Below are 23,779 nucleotides of genomic sequence, written 5' to 3'. Positions count from 1 at the left end.
ACAAAATAAGATCACAGAACTACAAAACCCTCAGACTGGTAACAAGTGTCAAAATGGACCTCTGCACCTAAAATGAGCTATTGCTCAAGCAAGGGAACCCCTTTAGTTGCCCTGAGGCAAAGAGCAAGACCGGCCAAGGCCTCCCATGTGTCAGACAGCTGTTCATGGAGACAGAGCAACCCCTCTTTTGCTTTCATCTTGTTTATCAGGAGGATGGAAAATGGGAACTGGCAGAACCAACCCCGTTATAGCTGGGTAATGAGTTGCTCTAAGCGAAATGCCCACCTCTCAGCATCAATCGGTGCCGCAGTTCAGAAGATTACTGCGAGCCACTGGGACGGGGGGCAGAGATTGGTGAGGAAACAGACTTGGAGGGGGGTGACTTACAGAGGGAAGATGGGTGCACTTTATGAGCTGTTCTGGAACAGATCACTAAGTGGGTGGTTTTGGAGTACAGAGAATAAAGCAGCAATGGTAGGAGACAGCCCAGACGCCCCAGGAGTGATGCAGACTGACTAAACCTGCCTTCTCAGATGAGCTGCGAGAACCAGTGGTTCCGAACTTCAACAAGGTGGGTGGCAGGCCCAGGCCAGTCTGACAGATGGGGAGGTGTGGTCTGAGGAGTGGGAGCTTTTCAGTGCAGCAGGACAGAGCGCTGACAACGGGCTGCGAAGTCAGACTGGGTCCTGTCTCTCCGTCATGCTGTGTAGCAATCCCTTCATATTTCTACTGATGGTCTGAACAAAGGAAGATAAAATAGTGTGGTTGACACCAGTAAGGCCCAGCTTAATGGACGGGGTGAACTAAAACACGGAACCTTAATGTGGGGAAAGCAGCTCTCTCCAGCAGCTGCCCATGGTCTTGAGGGAGAGAAGGCCCTGCAGCCACCCTGCCACCCCTGTGGCCTCATCGTGGCCAGGGGTCCTTTGCTGCCAGTGCCCCACGTCACCCACCCCCATGCCTCATCGTGGGCCAGGGGTCCTTTGTTGCCAGTGTCCCACATCTCCCGCCCCTGTGCCTTGTCATGGGCCAGGGTCCTTTGCTGCCAGTGCCCCACGTCTCCCACCCCCGTGCCTCGTTGTGGGCCAGGGGTCCTTTGCTACCATTGCCCCACGTCTCCTACCTGAACACACGTGTGCACTCCTTCACTCTCCTCTATCCTAGCTTACTACTCCATTCCCAGGTCAACTATCACTTCCTCGGATGGGCTTTCCCTTCACTTCCCTAACAGGTCATCTCCCCCATGGAAGCCCCCAAGATGAGAGGCAGACACACTTTCTTACATGTGACCACTTGTTCTGATCAGGCCACATGTGCCACGAACACTGGGCAGACCTGTTTTGCTGCTCTCACGTCAGTACAGATCTCCAACATGGCACATGACATTCCTGCCAGTCAGATCGCACGCAGAATCACAATCAGTTCCGACACTCTTTAAAGGGGCTGTTGACAAACCACAGTGGGGTCTGGGAGAGGCGAGATGGTTTTAGAATTAGAAACTATTACAGAAGGAACCTGAGAGGCTTAGCCTAGAGATGAAGGGCTTGAGAGTGGGGAGGGGGGAGACGTGGCTATGTTCAAACATGTGCAGGAACCGTTGTGTACGTACGGCATAAATTAGCAACAGGAAGAGGTTGATTTTAGATCAAAGTAAGTATTTTTTAGTAATTAAAATGATCCTGAAATGGAAAGGGGTGATCAGGGAAGATGACAACTGAAGAAGAGAGGACACTGCAAACAGTGCCTCCTGGAGCTGTGCCACACGGCCACCTGGCACCTGGAGGAGCAGAGATGATGCAAAAGGGAAGGTGGTGAGAAAATCACCAAAGCTGCGCATGGACAAAGCCAGCGTTACCCTGATGCTAAAACCAAAGACGTCACAGCAGCACATCGACAGGGAGCGGCCCCAAATTCAGGCCGGATTCAGAAGAGGACGAGGAACCACAGCTATCACTGCTGATGTCAGATGGATCCTGGCTGAAAGCAGAGAGTACCAGAAAGATGTTTACCTGTGCTTTACTGACCATGCAAAGGCATTCGACTGTGTGGATCATAATAAATTATGGATAACACTGCAAAGAATGAGAATTCCAGAACACTCAATTGTGCTCATGAGGAACCTGTACACAGAGCAAGAGGCAGCTGTTCAGACAGAACAAGGGGATACTGCATGGCTTAAAGTCAGGAAAGGTGTGCATCGGGGCTGTATCCTTTCACCATACTTATTCAATCTGTATGCTGAGCAAAAAATCCAAGAAGCAGGGCTATATGAAGAAGAATGTGGCATCAGGACTGGAGGAAGACCCATTAACAACTTGCCATATGCAGATGACACAACCTTGCCTGCTGAAAGTGAAGAGGATTTGAAGCACTTACAGATGAAGATCAAAGACCACAGCCTTCAGTATGGATTGCACCTCCATATAAAGAAAACTAAAATCCTCACAACTGGACCAATAAGCAACATCATGATAAACGGAGAAAAGACAGAACTTGTCAAGGATTTCATTTTACTTGTATCCACAATCAACAGCCATGGAAGCAGCAGTCAGGAAATCAAAAGATGCAGTACGGTAGTGTCTTAGCCATCTAGTGCTGCCGTAACAGAAATACCGCAAGTGGATGGCTTTAACAGAGGAACATTTATATTCTCACAGTCTAGTAGGTTACAAGTCCAAATTCAGGGCTTTAGCTCCAGGGGAGGGTTTTCTGTCTCTGTTGGCTCTGGAGCAACGTCCTTGTCCTCAATCTTCCCCTGTCTCCCCCCTCCCCACTCTCAAGCCCTTCATCTCTAGGCTAAGCCTCTCAGGTTCCTTCTGTAATAGTTTCTAATTCGAGGAGCTTATCAGGAGCAGGGACCCTGTGTCCAAAGGAGGCGCTCTGCTCCTCGTGCTGCTTTCTTGGTGGTATGAGGTCCCCAACTCTCTGCTTGGTTCCTTTTCATCTCTTGAGAGATAAAAGGTGGTGCAAGGCCACACCCCAGGGAAAACCCCTTTACATTCGATCAGGAATGTGACCTGGTAAGGCGTTACAATCCCACACTAATCCTAACATAAAATTACAATCACAAAATGGAGGACAACCACAGAATACTGGGAATCATGACCTAACCAAGTAGATACACATTTTTTGAGGGAGATAATTCAACCCGTGACAAGTGGGAAAATCTGCTGCAAAAGACCTCTCTGAAGTATTAAAAAGCAAAGATGTCACTTTAAGGTCCAAAGTGTACCTGTTCCAACCCACGGTGTTTTCAATCACCTCATATGCATGCAAAAGCTGGACAATGAATAAGAAAGACCAAAGACGAGCTGATGCCTTTGAATTATGGCGTTAGCAAAGAGTATTGAATATACCATGGGCTGCCGAAAGAACAAACAAATCTGTCTTGGAAAAAGTACAGCCAAAATGCTCCTTAGAAGCAAGGGTGGCAAGACTTCAACTCTCATAATTTGGACATGCTATCAGGAGGCACCAGTCCCTGGAGAAGGACATCATGCTTGGTAAAGTAGAGGGTCAGTGAAAAAGAGGAAGACCCCCAACGAGATGGACTGACACAGTGGCTGCAACATTGGGCTCAACCCTAACAATCGTGAGGATGGCGCAGGACCAGGCAGTGTTTCATTCTGTTGTGTACAGGGTCGCTATGAGGTGGGACCAACTCAATGGCACCTAACAACAACAACAAATGAAAGAAGCCAAATATATAAAAGATTATCCTATAAGATTCTATTTATATGAAAGGTCTAGAAGAGGCCAGCTTACAGACACAGAGAGTTTAGCGATTGCCTAAGGTGGAGGGTAGGAATGGGAGGTGACTGAAGATGGACGTGAGGTTTCTTTTTAGGGTGACGGGATCTTCCAGTTTGTGTGTGGTGGTGGTTGCACAACTCCATAAACACACTGAAAGTCATTAAACTATACAATTAAAGTATGTAAATTATATCTCAAAAAGTTGTTAAAAATCTTGAAAAAATTCTAGGTGTTCCTAATAGCCCTACTGTGACACCCACATTCCCTGAACACTGATTTCTTGGGTGCACGGTCCACTGCACTGGAGGGAAGGTGAACAGAAACCTGCTTGAGAAATGACTTGCCCACCGTCGGCTGCTGTGTGTAAGGAGTGAGGCAGTAGTCTTCTAATAAGACTTCAGGAAGCCTTGATGTCAATCGTTAGAAAAACCTAATAAAAAATAGCAAACACTAAATAAACAAAAACAAAGGAATACCAATAACGTAGCATTTGGACTATTTAGAAGGCTATGTGCTAAAATGTTTACATTCTGAAAAAGATGCTTTCTTATCAACGCGGCAGCACTTATATTTACCTAGCACCTATCCATTGGGGCTTAAAAATAAACTGAGCTGCAATATGTGACAGCAAGGCCTAACTTTTGTCTGCTAGGCTGTGCTGGTTAACGTAAGAGAACTAAAGAGGTACCTTATATCACCAGTGCTGCGTCATCTCCTCCTTCCCTCCTTGAGGAGCCTGCGGCTGAGGCGCCCGCGTCCAGTGCCTGCTGTGAGCACAAGTCCTTGGGCTCCTCTGTTGAGGAGGATATGACTGACCATGACAGACCGCCACACGATCTGGTGTGTTGGCTTATAAGCTGACAACCATTGAAAGACACTATCACCCAGCTTTCCTAAAATAAACCATTTATTGAAAAAAGAACCTTTTTCTTAAATTTCATGAATCGGCCTTTCGAATAACAAATCTGAAGCTTGCCAACAACAACAAGGGAAGGTATCACAGTCAGTGCACTCGACAAACATTAAAAAACAAGGTCCGGAACACCTGATAACACTACGACGTCTTTTGAACCTAAGAAGGTCAAAAATACTACAATGATGGTACAGTTCTCGTCACACGAGAAACCGAGGACAAGGCGATGGTCCGTGTACAGTAGTAATGGCACTTAACATGCAGCTTCTTCAACCTCGAAGACACCCTCGCACAGGAGGGCCCCGTGCCAAGGAAAACAAACAGGAGCAGCAGGAGAAGGGACGCGTGTCACCTGTGCAGTCTTCAGTCTTGGAAGGTTAAAAAGGCTTATGCTGCTTCTCAGAACAGTCTTTATGTAAATATTACATACAGTAGTGATTAAGAGAATTTTCCGAGTACATACACTACCAGGCCACACACTGATTAGCTTCATTCTTCATCTGTGCAAACCTGTGAGAAGGGATGAGAGAGCTGAACCCTGCTGATACTACACAGCAGACAGACTTACAGATAATCCAGTCATCTTGACCTTCACAGCACTATGACTGGCACGGAAGAAAAAAGCTAAATAAATGAGTAATGTCAGTGCTGTGTTACTGCTCTGAAGTTAAGCCTACAAACTGACTACTGATGACATTTTTAAAACTTGTGTGTACAGCCACAGGTCAATATAATTGTTTATATACTTTATAACTAAGAAATAAAATTTTTATGTAATAACAAATCCCTGGTATCTATGGAGTAAATGCAGTGGTTTGTTCCTGAATGTCCCTCAGCCAAGAACAGCACTACCCTGCTCTTACCAGTAGCTCTGGGCTGGGCCTTTCCATGCTGTTTTCCCCAGGGCTCCCTCCTCGCCCACCTCACCCACCTCGCCTCTCTATACCATCCCAGCGGCAGGTCTGCCTGCCGAATCTGCTACCCCAGCCCAATTCTCTCTCATGAGTGCCGGTCCAAAATACCCACACGTCCGTCTGAAATCTCCAAGCAGATGCTGCAAACATACCTCAAACCTAACCTCTCCAGAGGACGCCATCGTCTCAATGGCCCACACCTCAGCCAGCTGACCTTCTCACCTCCCAATCTGGTGAATGAAATCCCGGAACTCGTGGCTCAGCCAGAAACCCAGGGCCATCCCAGATGCCTCCCACACTCCCTTTCAGATCCAATCAGTTACCCAGTCAAAGCCATTCTAAGTCCTAAATATCTCTGACAACTCACCCTGACCTCCCATTCCTGATCCTTGGCTATGGCAGCAGATTCCCAAACTAGTCTCTTGTCTCCACTGCAATCTTTCTAAAATGCAAATGAAATTCCTTTGTGTGGCTCCTGCCTACTTTTGCAGCCTGACCTTTTGCCACTTTCCACACTGTGTGCTCCCTCAGTATCTAGTATGTACAGTCCTGGAACGCTGCACCCTCTCCTGACTGAGCCTGTTCCTGTCTTTTGTGTGTGTCTACCATTCCCTTACCCCATTCCCAGCCTGGCTAACCCCTCTCTAACAGCTCAGACATCTCATGCTATAGGAAGTACTATCTGAGGTGACCTGACTGGATTAAACTCCTCAGTGACTCTCACGTGGCCTTATCACAGGATTGAACATAACAGTGAGTGGTAACTAGCCTGCCTCGACCCTCCAAATAGACTCTACACTTCCACGAGTAGAAACTATGTCTGTCACTCAATCCCGCTTAAAATTCCATTTAACTATCCCAGGTGTCCCTCAAACTTAACTTATCCAAAATGGAGCAAGGAGGAAAATCCCCGGAACATTTTCTGAATGAAAATATATAAATCCCTGACATAAAACATTATGCATCCTTCCATTTCGGAGATAAACTTTCAGACTTTGTATCGAAGTTTCAAAATTTCCTGAAGTGCTAGTTGCAGAACAAAGTCCCAACAGTGAACATGAGAAGACTAGAGAGCATTTGGCAAACCTTGACAAACGAGTGGTCGAGGAGCTGGCTGGCCGTCCATCTCATCTTTGGGTCACTTTCAAGGCAGTGAGAAAGGAAGTCCTTTCCTTCAGGGCTTAATTTTTCAGGGATTGGTGGCTTATGTCCCATTCCCACTTTATACATAATTTGAAAGTTGTGTTCATACTCATGCCAAGGCCTCTAAAGAGACAGATAAAAATCGGGTTGTTCCCACTTTATACATAATTTGAAAGTTGTGTTCATACTCATGCCAAGGCCTCTAAAGAGACAGATAAAAATCGGGTTTTAATACTACGTGTCAATTACAAACTGCAAACATGCATTCTCTTTTTAGACACCTCAATGTCAATCAATAACAGGAACTGACCAACTTTTTCTTAAAGGGCCCAGACAGGAAATGTTTTAGGCTTTGCAGGTTATATGGTTTTTGTCACAACTATTCAATTCCCCCACTGTAGCATGAAAGTAGCCATAGAAAATGTATAACTCAGTGGGAATGGCTGTTTTCCAATAAATCTTTATTTACAAAAACAGATGGCTTGCACAGTTTGCCTACTCCACTTAGAATGTTCTATTAGTCCAGCGTTATCTAGAAGTCATCAACGTGGCACAGTGGTTAAGAGCTACAGCTGCTAACCAAAAGGTCAGCAGTTCAAATCTACCAGCTGCTCCCTGGAAACCCTATGAGGCAGTCCTACTCTGTCCTATAGGGTCGCTATGAGTTGGAATGGACTCGACAGCAATGGGTTTGGTTTGGTTTTTGGTTTATCATCATGTAAATTAAAAATGTTATGCATAAAAGAATATGAAAATATTAATAAAGCATATAAAATTTAACAGTTATCTTATGGGGACATTTAACACACTACCTGTATTGTTGAATAAGCAGCATCAAACCCTATGACTGCAAAGCTCAGCCTCTTTTAGCAAGATCCCAGAAACAGTGAGAGCCACCGGGGACAGCGTTAGCTTGCACGGCTCTCTGAGCTGTGCGCCACAGCTCAGCTACTGCGGTGTGTGTTCTTCAGCGTGAGACCGCATTCTTTCTCCGACGCATGACTTGACGGAAATAACAGATATCACGGCCACCTTTCCATTTTAATACTAATAGAAATGTTAGCTAATATTCATTGAAGGAGTCCTAGTGCCTCGACAGTTAAACACTCGGCTGCTAACCAAAAGGTTGGCAGTTTGAACCCACCGAGGGTCTCCGCAGGAGAAAGTCCTGGCAATCTGTTACCATAAAGATTATAGCCTAGGGAACCCTATGAGGCAGTCCTGCTCTGTCACGTGGGGTTACTATGAGTCAAAAATCGACTCAACAACATGCAACAATGGCAGGAATATTTTCTGAGCAACGATTCTGTGTGTTCTTTTTCAGCAGCTGCGTGGTAGAGCTGTACGATCATTTACTTAACCGATTTCCTACCACTGACCACGGAAGCGGCTTCTACATTTCTCGCTTCATAAATGATGCTACACACATACACACTACACAAGTGCATGTGTGTGCATTTATACACTGGCCCAACTGTTCGTGAGTAGCATCTTCATCAGAAGATAACTTTCCAGAAATAGGAATTTCTTAGTTTAAGGGCTGTACACATGTAAATTTTTGGAATTATCCAGTTAAAGCTGGAAATGGTCCTCCAGAGCAGTTCTGCCATTTTCAATTTTCATCCACAAGGCTCTTCGGTTTCCCTATGACCTCCTGAACGCTATTACCAATATTTAAAAATGTGACCCTTATATAAATAAATAAATAAAATTTTATTTTTCAATGTATAATTTTGATTAGTGAGTCTCTTTTCCTGTCATTTTTGTAACTGCTTCTCCATGTTGTAATTCAAGCTTCATGCTTTTTTATTTACTTTTAAGCTTCTGACACATCCCTGTTTAAGTATCTCGCTCCCAGGGTGTCGTCTATCTTAGCTTGACTGCCCCTTTCCCCAGGCCACATTCGCATCTTTAGCTCTCTGTTCAGCAGGAACGTGTCAGCAGCGCTGCATCAGTACCACCACGGCTGCTGCTCTGTGCGGGGAGGGCTGGATTCCGCTTACCTTCCCGGTGACCATTTCTATGACGACACAGCCCAGACTCCAGATATCAGCAGCACGTCCGTGTCCTTCCCCTTTAGCTCGGGTGATGACTTCGGGAGCCATGTAAGCTTTAACAGGCACAGACAAAAGGTTCAGTGTGTTACGGACACTGCGCCACACGGTCACAGTGTCAATGGAGAAACTGATACTCTATGTCTGTGGCCCCAGAGGTTTTTTTTTTTTTAAAGGGAAAGCAGCTCTCCTTTTATTACTTTCTGTAATGGTTTTAAAGTCCCCAAGCCCCCACCATGAACGAGCAGCAGGGCTCCAGGGCACATCCCAATCCCCACAGAGTCTTCTCCTCTGTCTCCTCGTCCTCCTTCCCATCCTCCTGGCCTCATTCACTCCCCAGGAGCTGTGCAGCCATTTACTCCGGCACAGGGCACAGCTTTCCACGGCTCCTCCGCTCCTGCCACAGGCGCTGGTGGGGGCGCTGGGCAGGCCTGGGGCGCTGGTGGGGGCACTGGGCAGGCCTGGGGCGCTGGTGGGGGTGCTGGGCAGGCCTGGGGCGCTGGTGGGGGCGCTGGGCAGGCCTGGGGCGCTGGTGGGGGTGCTGGGCAGGCCTGGGGCGCTAGTGGGCTCCCTGCTCCGGAGGCTGGGGCACCTGCACATGATCAGGAAGCAGCACACCAACAGGGTGGCAGCAGCCAGGGCTGCCACCACCAGCTGCACTCCTGGCACCCACATAGCTGCTCCTGCCGCCACCTCTCTGCACTCGGAGTTTACCCCCAGCCCTGTGCCCAGACATGCACAAAGTCCCAATCCGGCTTTGGGCAAGCAGGCCCTGCCCAGCCCACAGCCACACGGCCAGCAAAGCCCACCTCCTATATCCAGTGGATACACAGCTCTCAGGCTTTGCTTGTTGGGCAGGTGGCAGCGGGGAGTGTGGGGGCTGGGCTGCTCCTGCTCCTCAGGCGGGAGGAACAGCAGGCGGGGCTGAGCAACCTGTGACTGCCTGTACATACTGTAATACGGTGTCCACACAAAGTCTAAATCACTTAACGTCCCATTTCAGAGAATGTATCGTGGACACTAAGTGACATATGACTGTAATAGTCTGCACAGAAGAAATGATTTGTTGAGGGGAAAAAATTTCCCTAAGTTATGTAGTATGAGATGTTGAAAACCTGTAGAGGTTTCAAATCAACTTGTTAAATGGATGTCATAGTGTAGAATTCTCTTTTAAAAGACAATTTTTGAATGTGCAAATATACAGATAAACTGCATTCGCAACAAACGTGAAATTCAACCTGCAAAGAAGAATGTGCAATTATGACCCTAGATGATTAAAACAAGTAATTATCATTTAAACCAGAATTTTGTTTCAGCTACAACAGTTTTAACCAACCCAATGCAAACAACAAAATCAGTTCTTCCGGAGGGAAAACTGGCTTTTCCTCCCCACTCCGTCACGGGAACAATTTCACTGACCAACATTACTGCTGGTTTCAGAGAAGCCCAGCGCCCGAGGGGTGGTCACTTTCAGGACAGGAACCCTCACCTGCTTTCCGAGTCTCTGTGGATGGAGGAAAGCTGAACGGAGCCCAGTACCCAGGCCTGTTGTGCCAAGCGACAGAGCAAAGACAGGCCGAGTGACTCCTACCTGCTGTCCCCAGTGTGCTATTCACTTCGCCAGGCATGGTCTGTGCGTTGTTCTTGAGCTTCACTGAGCACCCGAAATCTCCCAGTTTGATGAGTCCAGATGAGGTAAGGAAGATATTGGCACCTAGCAAGAAACGAGCAGCTGTTAAACAGCCTCTGAAACAAAACGTGGGCGTCTGAAAGACTGCGTGGTAATCTGAAGTACCAGGAGCTTTATGCACTAACCTTCATAACACTGAGATTTACGCAACGTTCCTTACAAGGTGTACTGATGTAAAGATTTGTGAGCTCTAGTCACAAACTCTAATAACACAAAGCGAAGAAATTTTCACATCGGTGCAAACAGCTTTGACCAGTGAAGGCTGGACTGAAATATCTGTATAAATTCTACTATTAGAAACCTTCATGGCTGTTTCTAGGAAGCAGCATGGAGACACAAACCGGCACACACACTGCTGTTCTTCAGAGCCGTTCCTGAGGCTGTCACTGGGTTTACTTTAGACTGTGACTGAGAAGAACATTGCCGCTTTGTATGTCTACAAGCTATACACATGCCTAACTGGTACTCTGGCAGGAAGCTGGGGTCACTGCTCGTCTGTCAGGGAAGCTCTGCCTTTGACCATGGCTACAAGATGTCATCACTCCACCTGAGTCCAGTCTGTGGCATTGTGTCTCCTTCAGAAAGCCATGCAGAGCCACTCAAGCGAGACAAACAGCCACAAGCTACACTGAAGTCTAACAGCTAACCCTCAGAGCTTGAGTGCTCCCAGCGTAGATGGGCCCCGCAGTGGGGGCTTCGTATTCTGGAGCTCATCTACGTCTGCGCATCCTTAAGCAGCTGACTCACAAAGAACAGAACAGGGATGCTGGTGAGCTGACTGAGTGAAGGGCTCTGAGGGGTTTTCTTTATACCCATGTGAAGGTGCCACTTTGTGACACTGGACAGAGACCAAATGTGTTGCCTGTGGCTGAACGGCTGGTAACGGGTAGTGCCTGCTGAAGGGCTAAGCAAGCAAAGGCCCAGCCAGCAAAGCAGTGTGGTGGACAGGCAGGCACCCAAGACACTGGCACATGCTGGGTTGACTCAGCGACAACTCCCAGACCCGTATCAAAGCAGACTCGGGTATAATCCAGAACAGCCCCCAGGCTCGGTCCAGTCCCCAGCCTGATGACTTGAAGGAAGGCAGGTCAATTCTACAGTAAATGAGCTCCGGTTGGGCTCAGACCGCACGACAGAATGAAACGCTTCATTCTAGTGCCAATGAGACATAAAAATACTTTCCCACTTCAATTATCTACAAGACTCCCAGATGCAAATGTCAGGGGCATGGTGTGGCTAGGGCTGAGCCGCACAGGCAGTTCTGAGACCGAAGCACGACTCTTCCCCTCATGCCAGGCGGGACAAGTACTTTAATCAACCAGCATGGCCAAATCAATATTGAGCAGAACTCTAATTTGGAGGAGGCTGGTATAAATACACCCTGTCCTTGTGTCAAAGGAGCCCTGGTGGCACAGTGGTTGAGTGCTTGGCTGCTAACTGAAAGGTCGGTAGTTCGAACCCAGCAGCCACCCTGTGGGAGAAGACGTAGCGGTCTGCTTCCATAAAGATCTACAGCCCTGGAAACCCTGTGGGGCAATTCTACTCTGTCCTGTCGGGTTGCTGTGAGTTGGAATTGAGTCAGCGGCAACGGGTTTGGTTTGATCCTTGTCTCCAAAAACGTGAGCTGCACATTAGGACTTAAAATGGTATTTCTAATTGACCGTCCCTTTACTTAATCACAAAATGCAGACACAGGTGCATGAGGACCTTGTCAAGGGGCAAAGAAAAGTTGCTATGATCAGGTGCATACCTTAGGTACACAGAGTATGCCAAATCAGCCTACAAAAACAGCAAATGTTGCTTTGGGGAGATGGACTTCTCCAGAAGCACTCCTGAGGGGATGGGGCAGCTGTAGCTACTCAGGGATGAAAACGTGGGTCCTACAAGGTTCCTTAACACTGAGTTCTTACAGAAGGATAGTTGAAGTAAAGGCATTTCTCAGGTTTAAGAGCTACAGTGTAGGAGTGGGCACTACATCTTCGGAGCACCTATGTGCTGGACACCCTCAGGGGAGCCCAGGGCCTACCTTTGATGTCACGATGAACTATGCCATGCTCGTGGAGAACGTTGATTGCGATGGTGATCTGCTTTGAGTACAGCCTGATGACGTGTTCCTGAAGGCCCAGCCGTGACACCTCCTCCAGCGTGCCCTCGTCACAGTACTCCATAAAGATGTACATTTCTTCCTGCGGAGGAATAAAACACGGCCCTGTGCTTAACGCTTCCCTTGGGTGTATGCGAAGAGAAAAACCTGCAACATGTCACAGGCCACACCCCAAAGGAATCTGCTTTCTAATGGTACACTGTACTTTGTCGTCCTGAACGCTGCAAGTTTTCTTACAGCCATTTCCAGCTCTTCTCTAAGGTGTCTGCCTGCCTTCTCTGTCTGGAACTATACGGCCTGGAGGTGCTGTAACACTACCTCCAAATCAAAGGTGATACGTTTCTGTAATCACGTCTCCTATATAATCTCAGACAGAGACCGACAGGGATGTCCCTATATATTATTAAGTACTGAAACACATCCTTTTCAAATATGAATTTATTTGTAAAAACGTAAAAAAAATAAATCAATATCCAACTTCCCCTGGAAGCGCATGCTCGGACCATGACGCTCAAGTTACACTTTTCCCTCACGGTGTTTATCTCTGAACACCAGGGGGGAACGAATGGGAAGTTCTCATTTTCTCTCATTTCACGATGGTTCCTTAAATACACGTAAAAGAAAAGCCAACTTTACTTAGCAGCATGCTCAATGGTGCTTCAGCAAAAGATGGGGGGAAGGTAGGAAGAGGCTGCATAAGGGACATTGGAGAAGACTCTTCCGGTTGGCAGGATGGGTTTCAGTGCTTTATAATGTCGGGTTAGTGACTACAGTCTACAACTTACATGTCAGGAAGAACTCCTCTAGTTTCAGAGAGAAGGCAGAAATGGTGTAACTCATGGAGATTTCCTGAGAATTAGGCAAAGTTACAGTGCTCTGAAATGAGAAGACCTGTGATGTAGAACAGGACTCCGCTGTGTGCCCTCACTGAGCCCTCACACAGAGTAGTGTGATCAAAGGTGGCTTACTCTGTGAAGCTCCACACCAAAATACCGAACCAGATTGGGATGCTTGATGCCTTCAAATATTTTCAGTTCGTCTGCAGTTTCCTTGATGGTTTTGTGGTCGTTGGGCTGAAATCGGATCTGTGAAAGGAGAATTGTTGATTACTGTTGGTACTGGCACAGGCTCGAAGCACCGCGGCTCATGGAGAAGGCTGAACGCTCTCCAGACACCACCCTTGTGCAGAGCCCCAGGGCTAGGGCCACTGGGTTTGTGACCTAACTTCCAGATTTTCTGTCACTTGTTGTTCTAAGTGAATGAAACATGCCAGCTTTTGAATTTTTGGTGAAACAACTGCTAATGTAGTTATTTTCACAACTGAAAACGAAACTATCAAAAACATTAAATGTTTAGTGAGCAACCTCTTATGTTTAGGTTCTGGGCAAGATAAAAATATACGATTTTGCCCTTAACAAGCTTACGGTCAAGTTGGAGAGCGGACAGAGAAGTGGGGGGTGAGTGCCACACAGGCAGGGCCAGCAAATGCTGCAGGAGTCCTAGTGGGGGAACAGCCCCAGGCGTGGGCAGGACGCGGCCCTCGACAGCAAGAGCACTGGCCCTGTGCACTCCTATTTCCCACACAGCCTCTCCAGATGCCAGTGTCTAAACATCTCCACCCTCCTCTGCCCTCCCCAGCCACATCAGCTGTCCCTCAGAAGGCGACAACAGCCTCTGTCTCCTGGCCTCAGCCCTTCCCGCTTGCTCTTCCTCACTCTCACCTCCAGTGTCAAAACGCTACTCATTTTCTGAAGCTCATGACAGAAGTTTTCTCCTCCCCCAGCAACAGCCCCAGCTCCCAGCCTTCACTTTATTTCTGTCTCCTTCTAAGGCACACATACCTGTGCTGTCTTAGAATCACCTGTTCTCCAGTTTGCACCATCCCTACTGGGATAGCAAGCACCTTTACCTTCCACACAAGATCCGTTTTAAATGCCTCCTCACCACATCTGCTGGGTTGGTCCTATCTGCCTAAATGTTAAAAAGCAGGGCTTATGCCTAGACTGGAAACCCTGGTGGCGTAGTAGTTAGGTGCTATGGCTGCTAACCAAAAAATGTCGGCAGTTCGAGTCCACCAGGCGCTCCTTGGAAACTCTATAAGGCAGTTCTACTCTGTCCTATAGGGTCGCTATGAGTCGAAATCGACTCGACAGCAATGGGTTTAAGCCTGGACCACTCCGTATGGATAGCTCCAAACCAGCCTGGTGCAACAAGAACTTGAACCGCAAACTCATTAGTCCCAAACGTCACTATCAAGTCTATCAGAGGCTGACTTACCTCCTTCATAGCCATCAGTTCACCAGTGTCAACGCTGATGCAAGTATAGACCTTCCCGTACTGCCCTTCCCCTGTGAACATAACAGGCAGATCTTACAATCACCTACGGTGGGTGTCCAAGTAATTCTTGATGTATATTTATATACCTAGAATTATGTTTGCTATATTTATAGGCTCCTATGGCCAGACCCACAATATTTCTGAATGTTGCCTAATAAGTGAAGTCTTAGATAGTAATAAGCAGCGCACCTCTGAGCCTTTGGGCTCCTCAAGGGGGTCGGGGCTGGGGCTGGGAGGCTGCAGGGGGCAGTCAGGGTGAGCCTGGTCTCACGGCTGCATATCCACGAGTGTGTGGAGTGGACATTCACCAACCTTTTGGGACATTAACTAAGGGGATGGATGGCTGAGCAAGATGGACAGCAATAACGAACACAATTTATAAACAATTTATAAGCAGCTGATCGTCTCCAGTGTTCCTCCGCCATCACCGACGGGGCTGACCTTGGAGTCCCCCGAGTCCTCCTTTCAACTGCATTTGCCTATTCAGACCTCAGTGCTGAAAGGCTGACGCATTTAGAAGGGGACGATCTGAGACAGTCGGGCCTCTTCCCTCACATAATCTACTACCAGTTATTTTACTAGACGCAGTTTCACCTGGAAATTGATTACTTAGGCAATGTTTTAGAAAAGGTTTTGCTTTCCCTATCTATATCCAGTCTCTCTTTACATAACATTCTTGTGGGGGGAGAATAAAAAGGTCACAAAAAGGTCACAGACAAGAACAAATGCAGACAATTTTGCAGTTCTCCGCTGGTAAATTCTGGAGTTACCAACCCAAACCATCCAACTTAGGGAACTATTTAAAAATCTCTCTCTAAAAAGGTCACTTTTTACTGCTCTTCTAAGACATTTTACAAATTAAACCAAAAAAGAGAGCCCTCTGCAAAAAGATACAGTGTATTGCCAGGCCTATAAGGGAAAAGGACCAAATATACAGTATTTAACCTAAAGAAGTGTTAACAACTCATCGTAACAGAGAAAACTCTGCTTCATGTTTCTTCATGTCCTTACCAATTTTGTTTCCTCTCTGCCATTTGAAGGTGACCTTCCTCAAGCCAACATGCATGACGTTATCATAGGACTTGGGGGTGTCACAAACTTGACCAATGATATTCTTTCTCCTCATTTCTCGATACCGCTTTTCTTCAAACAATCGAACTGACTTCTGAATAGCTTCAATGGGTCCTTGCTTAGAAGCAGTATCTACAGGGGGAACCGCAAACTCATTAGTCCCAAATGTCACTACCAAGTCCATTTCCAGTAAATAATACATACAGACCAATACACATTAGCACTCCATGATAGCAAGACCTGTTCTTATCTGTTTAGATACAAAGCAGGTGAATTAATAACATCCATGAAACTCTCCTAACTGCAGAGTGTACCACCCATTACACAATGTTGCTGTTGTTGTTGTGTGTCGTCAAGTCAATTCTGACTCATAGCGACCCTATAGAACAGAGTAAACTGCTCCATAGGGGTTTCCAAGGAGCAGCTGGTAGATGTGAACTGCCAACCTTTTGGTTAGCAGCTGAGCTCTTAACCACTGTGCACCAGGGCTCCCCATTACACAACACACACATGGAAACACAGGCTGCTCGGGCAAAAATGATTTCCTCTCCCAAGGTTGCTGAAAGACTACTGCCATCACCTCTCACCTGCCTGTGTCTTCTCTCTGCAATCCACTCTCTTGTCTGCCAGAATTTTCTCACTCAAACGTACAATCTGATCATGCTGCTTTCCTATGTAAATTTGCTTCCTGGTTCCACAGCCTATTAGCAAACTGCAAGCCTATTCATGTGGGACTCCTGGCCCTTCCACGGCTGGACCTGGTTTGTCTTTCCTGGTTCCCTTCTCTGCTCCTATTTCACTGGTACTCGGGGGAACACCCAAAGTCCCCACGTCCACACCTTGGTCTACACTCGTCCACTGGTGACAGCCCACAGCGTCTAGTGAGTACATCTCATTTGTCCCAGCTCAACTTAAATGCCGCCCCCTTCTAGGAAGCCATCTAGGATGAGAGGGGCATTAATTTTTCCCTACCCTGGCAACAACAGAGAGTAAAGCTCTGGAATCAGAAAGCTGGGCTAAAATCCTGCCCTTACCACTGACTAGGTGCTTGACAAAGGGCACGGGAGTTCACTTCTCTACACCAAATCCTGACCTGTGACACGAAGGCAGTGAGGCCTAGTTCCCACAGCTACTGGGAGGACGTGGTCAAATAATGTGTGCGAGGCAGCCAGCCCGGTACCTGGCACATAGGAACACACAGCAACTCCTAGCTGTTATTGACATTATTCCTTCTTTTCCCATTAGACTTCGTATCTTTTTTTATCATGACCAACAGTAGGAAATACTTTTATATACAGATATCTAAAGCCAAAATTTCATGACCTATTACTCTGTATGAGTCCGATTCCCTACTATTCTTCACTAAGCTGATTTTACACCCGCTAATGGGTTTTTTTTTTTTTTTTTAATGGGTTACAACCTGGAACCTGAAGAGGGCTGCTTTGTAAACATCTCTGTTATAGCACTTACCAGACTGTGTCCTAAGTAGCTCACTAAGAGTCTGCTTTTCTGGAAGACAGAGAGCTTCTTGAGGACTGGGACGGCTGGAAGGTGATTTTGGGAAGAGAAATTCCCAAAGATGTACAATGCTCTAATTTCAGTTTCTTAAGACATTTTCTACACACACAGATACTGTTTGTTCCCTGTACCTCTGTCTAGGACATCAAGCCTATCTAGCACTGAACAGATTTAAACAGCTGTAAGGCCAAGGATTCCACTGTCAGATACTTCTGGGAAAGACTGGGTTTGTCTGTGTGTGTGTTTTTTCTTAAACTGTAAGACTCTCTCAAGACTGCTTGGTCTTTAATATGTCGATGAGAGCTGTACCTATCCCCACAGGAACACAGTCCCAAATGGTTGCCACAGGGGCGTGACCACGTGCGTGTTTTGAAAAGCATCCCAAGGACCTGGTCTTCCTGGAAAATGACTGGTACTTGTCAGCCACCGGAGAGATCACTTTCCCTGTCACCCAGGCTCCCGTCTAGAAAATCTCCCTGGCCGAAAGCCCTCTTCACAAGCCCTGACAATTACTGTGTCAAAGTTCTTCCTTGTCTCCATTTCTCTCTCCCTCTTTTTAATCCAGTATCATTATTTTACACTGAATTATCCTACCTGTTTTCAGCACTCCCTCCCCATTTCAGGCTACCAGGTTAATGTACCTCACAGGGTCTTACCTCTCCCTACCCGCCCGCTCCCCACAAACACAGATCAGCTGCTCCAGAGCCTTCTAGCACTGATTCACTCAGCTGGTCACTGAAGACAGCTGCCCTCTACCCTCAGTTGTACCTCTGTGAACTTTTCCACCCCTCAGCCCAGCAGGGCTGGCCTAGTCCTCTCTCTCTCTCCTTTTCCTCTCGGCGTCATGCAGACCTGCCTTTCCCTGGAGGGCCAGCTCACACCTCACCCCTCCACGAAGCCCCTTCTGACCACTCTAGGCCTGGGGGACAGACGCTCTTCTGACCGGGGGCGCAGGTCTCACAGGGTGCTGGGGTAATCACAGCGCAGAACTCAGAGACAGTGTGTGTTCCAGTTGCAGTGCTGCCATGTACTAGCCTGGCCCAATGACAGAACCTCTCTGAAAGGGGTTTATATTTATGAACGGAGAACAAGGGCCATTCCACATGTTGCATGGGATTTCGTGCAACAAAGAAAAACGCAGATGTGTTCTGCAGATCATGAACTGATCAACCAGGGAGTTTCCTATGTATTCTTTTGATGACTCTACTGTTTGCCTGCTGTGCGCCTGGCACTGCACAAGGTGCTGTGTTTGGAGAACCAGTCACAGCTGCAGGAAGATGTCACAGAAGCTCCCATGGGGGCGGGGAGTACGTGGCTGGGACTGCCGGCTCCTCACCTCCCGCTTTAACCAGAAGGGCTCTGCTTTTTTAGTTTTATGTACACAGGCTTCTCCACGTATAACCCTGCCACTTCCAAACTTCCACAGCTACGGACCAAGTTCCATGTTGGAGAAAAGTGTATTACTACACGACTCATGGTGGGAGCTGCTGATAGGGTCACTTTGGATTCACCTACCCTGTAATTAAAGGCACTTCTCAGGGCCTTCAAAGAGTTTGTTTATAAAAAACGAAAAAGAGCTCCTTTGTTGGAAAATAAAAGCTTAAAAATCACTGTGCCAAACAACTGCAAGCATCAGGTCATATATTATCTCATGCATTAATTAGTATTTTAGATGAAAAAGTCTTTTCTCCCCATTTCTCATATCTCTATGGACCACTGCCATTTATTTCTCATATCAGGAACAGTTTCTTGCATCTCTAAGCCCACTGCTGTGGAGTCCACTCAACTCATGGAGACCTCGCATCTCTGCTGCTGTTAGGTGCCATCATGTCAGTTTCGACTCACAGCGACCCTACATACAATAGAATAAAACACTGCCCCGGTCCTGTGCCATCCTCACAATCGTTATGCCTGAGCCCACTGTTGCAGCCACTGTGTCAGTCCATCTCGTTGCGGGCCTTCCTCTTTTTCGCTGACCCTCTACTTTACCAAGCATGACGTCCTTCTCCAGGGACTGGTCCCTCCTGACAACTTGTCCAAAGTGTGTGAGATGAAGTTGCACCATCCTTGCTTCTACAGAGCATCTTGGCAGTACTTCTTCCAAGACAGATTTCTTTGTTCTTCTGGCAGTTCACAGTATATTCAATATTCTTTGCCAACACCATAATTCAAAGGCATCAATAGTTCTTCAGTCTCCCTTTTTCATTTTCCAGCTTTTGCGTGCATGAGGTGACTGAAAATACCATGGCTTGGCTCAGGTGCACCTTAGTCTTCAGGGTGACATCTTTGCTTTTTAACACCTTAAAGAGGTCTTTTGCAGCAGATCTGCTCAATGTAATACATCAGTTGATGTCCTGACTGCTGCTTCCCTGGGCTCACAGCTCTACCGCTCCTAAAATGCCCTTCATATTTTAAATGTCAGATTAGTATCTGACTTGTACAAGTGGAAAAAATGAATAAATGATATAGAACCTTTATACACTCATACAATTAATGTATATTATTACATTATATGAAATGATATACTATGTATCTGTCATGGATTGAATTCTGTCTCCCAAAAAATGTGTCAACTTGGTTAGGCCATGATTCCCAGAATTGTGTAGTTGTCCTCCATTTTATGATTATATGTTAAGAGGATTAGGGAGGGATTGTAACACCACCCTCACTCAGGTCACCTCCCTGATTCAAGGTAAAGGGAGTTTCCCTGGGGTGTGGCCTGCACCACCTTTTATCTCTCAAGAGATGAAAGGGAATCAAGCAGAAAGCAGCACCAGGAGCAGAGCCCTGTGCCCGAGAAGCTCCTTGACCATGGGAAGACTGATGACAAGGACCTTCCTCCAGAGCCAACAGAAAGAGAAAGCCTTCCCCTGAAGATGAAGCCCTGAATTTGGGCTTGTAACCTACTACGCTGTGAAAAAATAAATTTCTCCTTGTTAAAGCCGTCCTCTTGTGGTATTTCTGTTATGGGAGCACTAGATGACTAAGACGATATCATATAATTATCTATTATATAATAGTACATAATGTACAGTATATATATTAATCATTTATGATTAATGCTTTCCTTCAACTTCTTTGCGTAACAAATGAATAATCATTTCACAGATGTTATGTTCCTACCATGTACAAAGAATTTTTAAGCTGCTTCCTGATCCAAGGAAGTCTGTAATTTGTTACAAGACAGATGAAATGTATAATAACACGACACATGATACAAAGTGACATGTCAGGGTCATGAAGGAGATGAGAAAACATGAGCAGGTCTAATAATTCCGAAGCCAAAGCTGAAGGTGCCCTCCTGGTGCGTCACCCTGCGTAAGCCCCACGTCCTCGTTCTTACCCTTCGTCTGGCTGATGAGGGTCCGCAGCTCCCAGCTTCTTCGCGCTGATGCACTTGAATCACCTTTCGGATATGCGGGTTCTGAAGGAAGTATTTTTTCACATGAATTAAGACTTATGAAATAAATATATTTATGTAACTGGAAACACTGAAATGGTGAATGGCTATGGTGAGTTACCATCAACCTGTCCTTTCTGGTGATTAATTTCTAAAGTCTGCTGTGGATGTGAGGAACTGAAGAGAAATCAGATTACCTGGGGATGCCATTTGTGAGGTTCTGCTCCAGAAGACCCAGCGCTACTATAACACAAGTGATTACAGTACTCCTAAGCAAAGACTCCCTAAAAAATTAAAACCCATTGCCTTTGGGTCGATTACAACTCCTAGTGACCCTCTAGGACAGAGCAGAATAGCTCCATAGGGTTTTCAAGGCTGTTATCTTTACAGAAGCAGGCTGCCACATCTTTCTCCTGCAGAGCAGCTGGTGGGTTCGAAATGCCGAGCTTCCAATTAACACCCAAACACTTAACCACTGTGCCACCAGGACGTCTTAAAGACTCCCTAGCTCTGGATTAAATCTCAGCATGTCATCAGCAAACACTGTGTCACTGTTGTATATTTAAAGTGAATAGGAGTACCATGATAAAGTATCAGGAAAAATAATTTTTTTTTAAATAATAAAAGCAGAGGCAGAAAAAGCAGCTGTAGTTTAAAAAAAAGCACCTACATGAAAAACCAACATATTCGGCACTAAGTCTACTCAGAAAGCTATCGCTTTCTTACTCTTTTTTCCTTTTAGGAGGCATTTGCAATAAAAACTGGTGGGCTGAGACAAACGACTGGCAGCTGGAGAACCAGTCAACACCTGAACACTCACCATCACGCTCCTCGGTGGGGCTGGAGTGCCGACTCAGGGACCTGAACTGCAGCTCAGCAGCTATGGAGGCCAGTCGATCGTTCTCTGGGACGCTGGAACCCCTGTTTTAATATTTTTTTTTAATCGAGCTATCAATTCAGTGGAAGTGAAAATGAAAAATCTACGAGATTCCTCTAGAGCAGTGATTCTCAACTGAGGGTAATTTTGTCCCCAGAGGGCATTTGGCAATGACTAGAGACATTTTTGTCACGGCTGGGGGGGTGCCACTGGCGTCTGGTGGGTAGAGGCCAGGGATGCTGCTAAACCTCCTACTGCACACAGTACAGTCCCCACAACAAAGAACTTTCTACCCAAACGGACAGTGCTGCTGCTGAGAGGCCCTTCTCTCGAACGTGGAAGGACTCTGTATTATATCTCAGCCAACACGTGAAAGCTGGGTCATCTCACTGTATGAGACATTGCTTTATGTTAGAAACAACAAAAGCAAAATGGTATTTATATAAGCATTATTAACATGGTGGAAATCTCTATAATTTAAGTCCAGAATGGATAAAAACGTATTAGCCAAATCTGTTTAATACTTAAAATTACCATCAAATTATGTTTATGTACTTAATTCTACTTAAAATACTATAATAATTACATGATCCAAGATTTCAAATCTCAGTAATAAGAAAATGGGAGTATATACCTGACAATTTCTCAAACAGTAGCCAAGCAAGAGTGCAGAAGAGCAGAAAGCTTGATATGTTAAAGAATAAAGTTAGTTGCTTTCCAGAATAAAGTTAAATGTTCAGCAACCCAGAATGAACCCATAAAGAGAAAAACGCAGTATTACAAGGGAGTGTTAACGCTGTAATTCCAGTCATCAAAGAACCCAAAATAAACAGGACATTAGTTTGCTGCTTTTTCAAGAGTTACTTAGTGGGTATTTTCTGAATGAACAACATAATGAAGTATGGTAGCATTTATGCTCTTATCTGCCACCCACTGAATAGATGTAAGATGGTATGGTCCACCGAAGAGACGTTCACAAGTTATGAGGCACGCAACGTTTGCTTTCCTAAGCCTTCCAATCTAATATAGTACCTGTAAGGTCTTAATAGGAGGGTGCTGGCACTGTTTCACAACCTACTTCTCTCCTGAGTAGTACCAAAGACGGTGGGCCTGTGGAAAATCACTTAACACCTCTGTTTTCCCGATTTCCTAAGGAAATTAGCCAATTCCACTTCCTTCTGAAGATTTTTGCAAGGTAAAAGGCAAGAAATATACTAAATCTTTTAGAAAATATAGCTCCAGGGATGGGGGACAAGGGAGGGGGCTGTTCCCGGATCGCAGAATTTGTCAATTCCTGTGGTGTAACACCTGGCTTGCAAAATTCCTGAAACATTAACACTCAGCTCTTGTGAGCTGGTGAGAGCCAGCTCCACAAAGACGCTTTTGGAACAACAGCGAGGCAATTGCACCCAGAACAGATAGTTACTAAGTGGAATGAAGTAAAAAGTATTTATCAAATGCTTTGGGACAAAGTGAAGTTTAATTTGGCTGATGCATCTCTAAGACAGGCAGGGGCTCCACGTGCATGGCTATGAGTCCACGTTTACATCTGAGGTTGTAGGTGGTGTTCTGTGCCCGCGTGGCACGCTCACAAGCCCATGGCCATGTACGAGACTGGCATCTGGGTGTGCACAATGCACCCTGGGATTCAGGAATCTTGATGAGAGCTGTGCATTGTCAGAAGTGACACACAGGTCCCTTACATGGAGTCAGGGTATATTTGCTGAGGCCGAGGTGAAACCAAACATGTGCAAAGTGTGAGCGCAGGGGTGAGTTACACCAGCACCCGCCATCTTAATGTGCTTTGCACACACATTATCAAAGAGTAAAGAGACTGCATTCCTTCGTGAATAGTGGCCTCCAGCACGGCACACTATCGGGGTGTTTTTCTGGGGTGCTGGAGGTGGGGGCTGCACAGCACTGTGAAGGCACAAGTGCCACGGGGCTGTCACCTTAGCACCGTTAGTTGTATGTTACGTGAATTCCACCTCAGTAATAACAACAG

The 23,779-nt window shown here is 46.4% G+C and overlaps 1 protein-coding gene across 10 annotated transcripts in view; it reads right to left on the bottom strand.

Annotated features, from left to right (window-relative positions):
* Nucleotides 1-3,743: 3,743 nt before the first annotated feature.
* Nucleotides 3,744-23,779, bottom strand: part of MAP3K4 (mitogen-activated protein kinase kinase kinase 4) — a 154,676-nt gene continuing 134,640 nt past the window's right edge. For 2 of the 10 annotated variants that reach the window (XM_064293039.1, XM_064293048.1), the window contains exons 18-27: nucleotides 21,718-21,818; nucleotides 20,841-20,921; nucleotides 15,920-16,111; nucleotides 14,849-14,919; nucleotides 13,540-13,656; nucleotides 12,494-12,653; nucleotides 10,369-10,491; nucleotides 8,727-8,833; nucleotides 6,667-6,846; nucleotides 3,746-5,176 (exon numbers count right to left, since the gene is read on the bottom strand). In XM_064293039.1, the coding sequence (XP_064149109.1) occupies nucleotides 5,156-5,176; nucleotides 6,667-6,846; nucleotides 8,727-8,833; nucleotides 10,369-10,491; nucleotides 12,494-12,653; nucleotides 13,540-13,656; nucleotides 14,849-14,919; nucleotides 15,920-16,111; nucleotides 20,841-20,921; nucleotides 21,718-21,818 (1,153 nt within the window). In that variant the 3' untranslated portion in view covers nucleotides 3,746-5,155. Of the gene's footprint in view, nucleotides 5,177-6,666; nucleotides 6,926-8,726; nucleotides 8,834-10,368; nucleotides 10,492-12,493; nucleotides 12,654-13,356; nucleotides 13,448-13,538; nucleotides 13,657-14,848; nucleotides 14,920-15,919; nucleotides 16,112-20,840; nucleotides 20,922-21,717; nucleotides 21,819-23,779 lie in introns of those variants that run through there. The other 8 variants (XM_064293072.1, XM_064293061.1, XM_064293067.1 and 5 more) reach the window with 8 other exon arrangements.

The sequence above is a fragment of the Loxodonta africana genome, chromosome 1 (genome assembly GCF_030014295.1).
Source record: "Loxodonta africana isolate mLoxAfr1 chromosome 1, mLoxAfr1.hap2, whole genome shotgun sequence".
Classification (NCBI taxonomy): Eukaryota; Metazoa; Chordata; class Mammalia; order Proboscidea; family Elephantidae; genus Loxodonta; species Loxodonta africana.
This window is presented reverse-complemented; position numbering and strand designations above follow the sequence as displayed.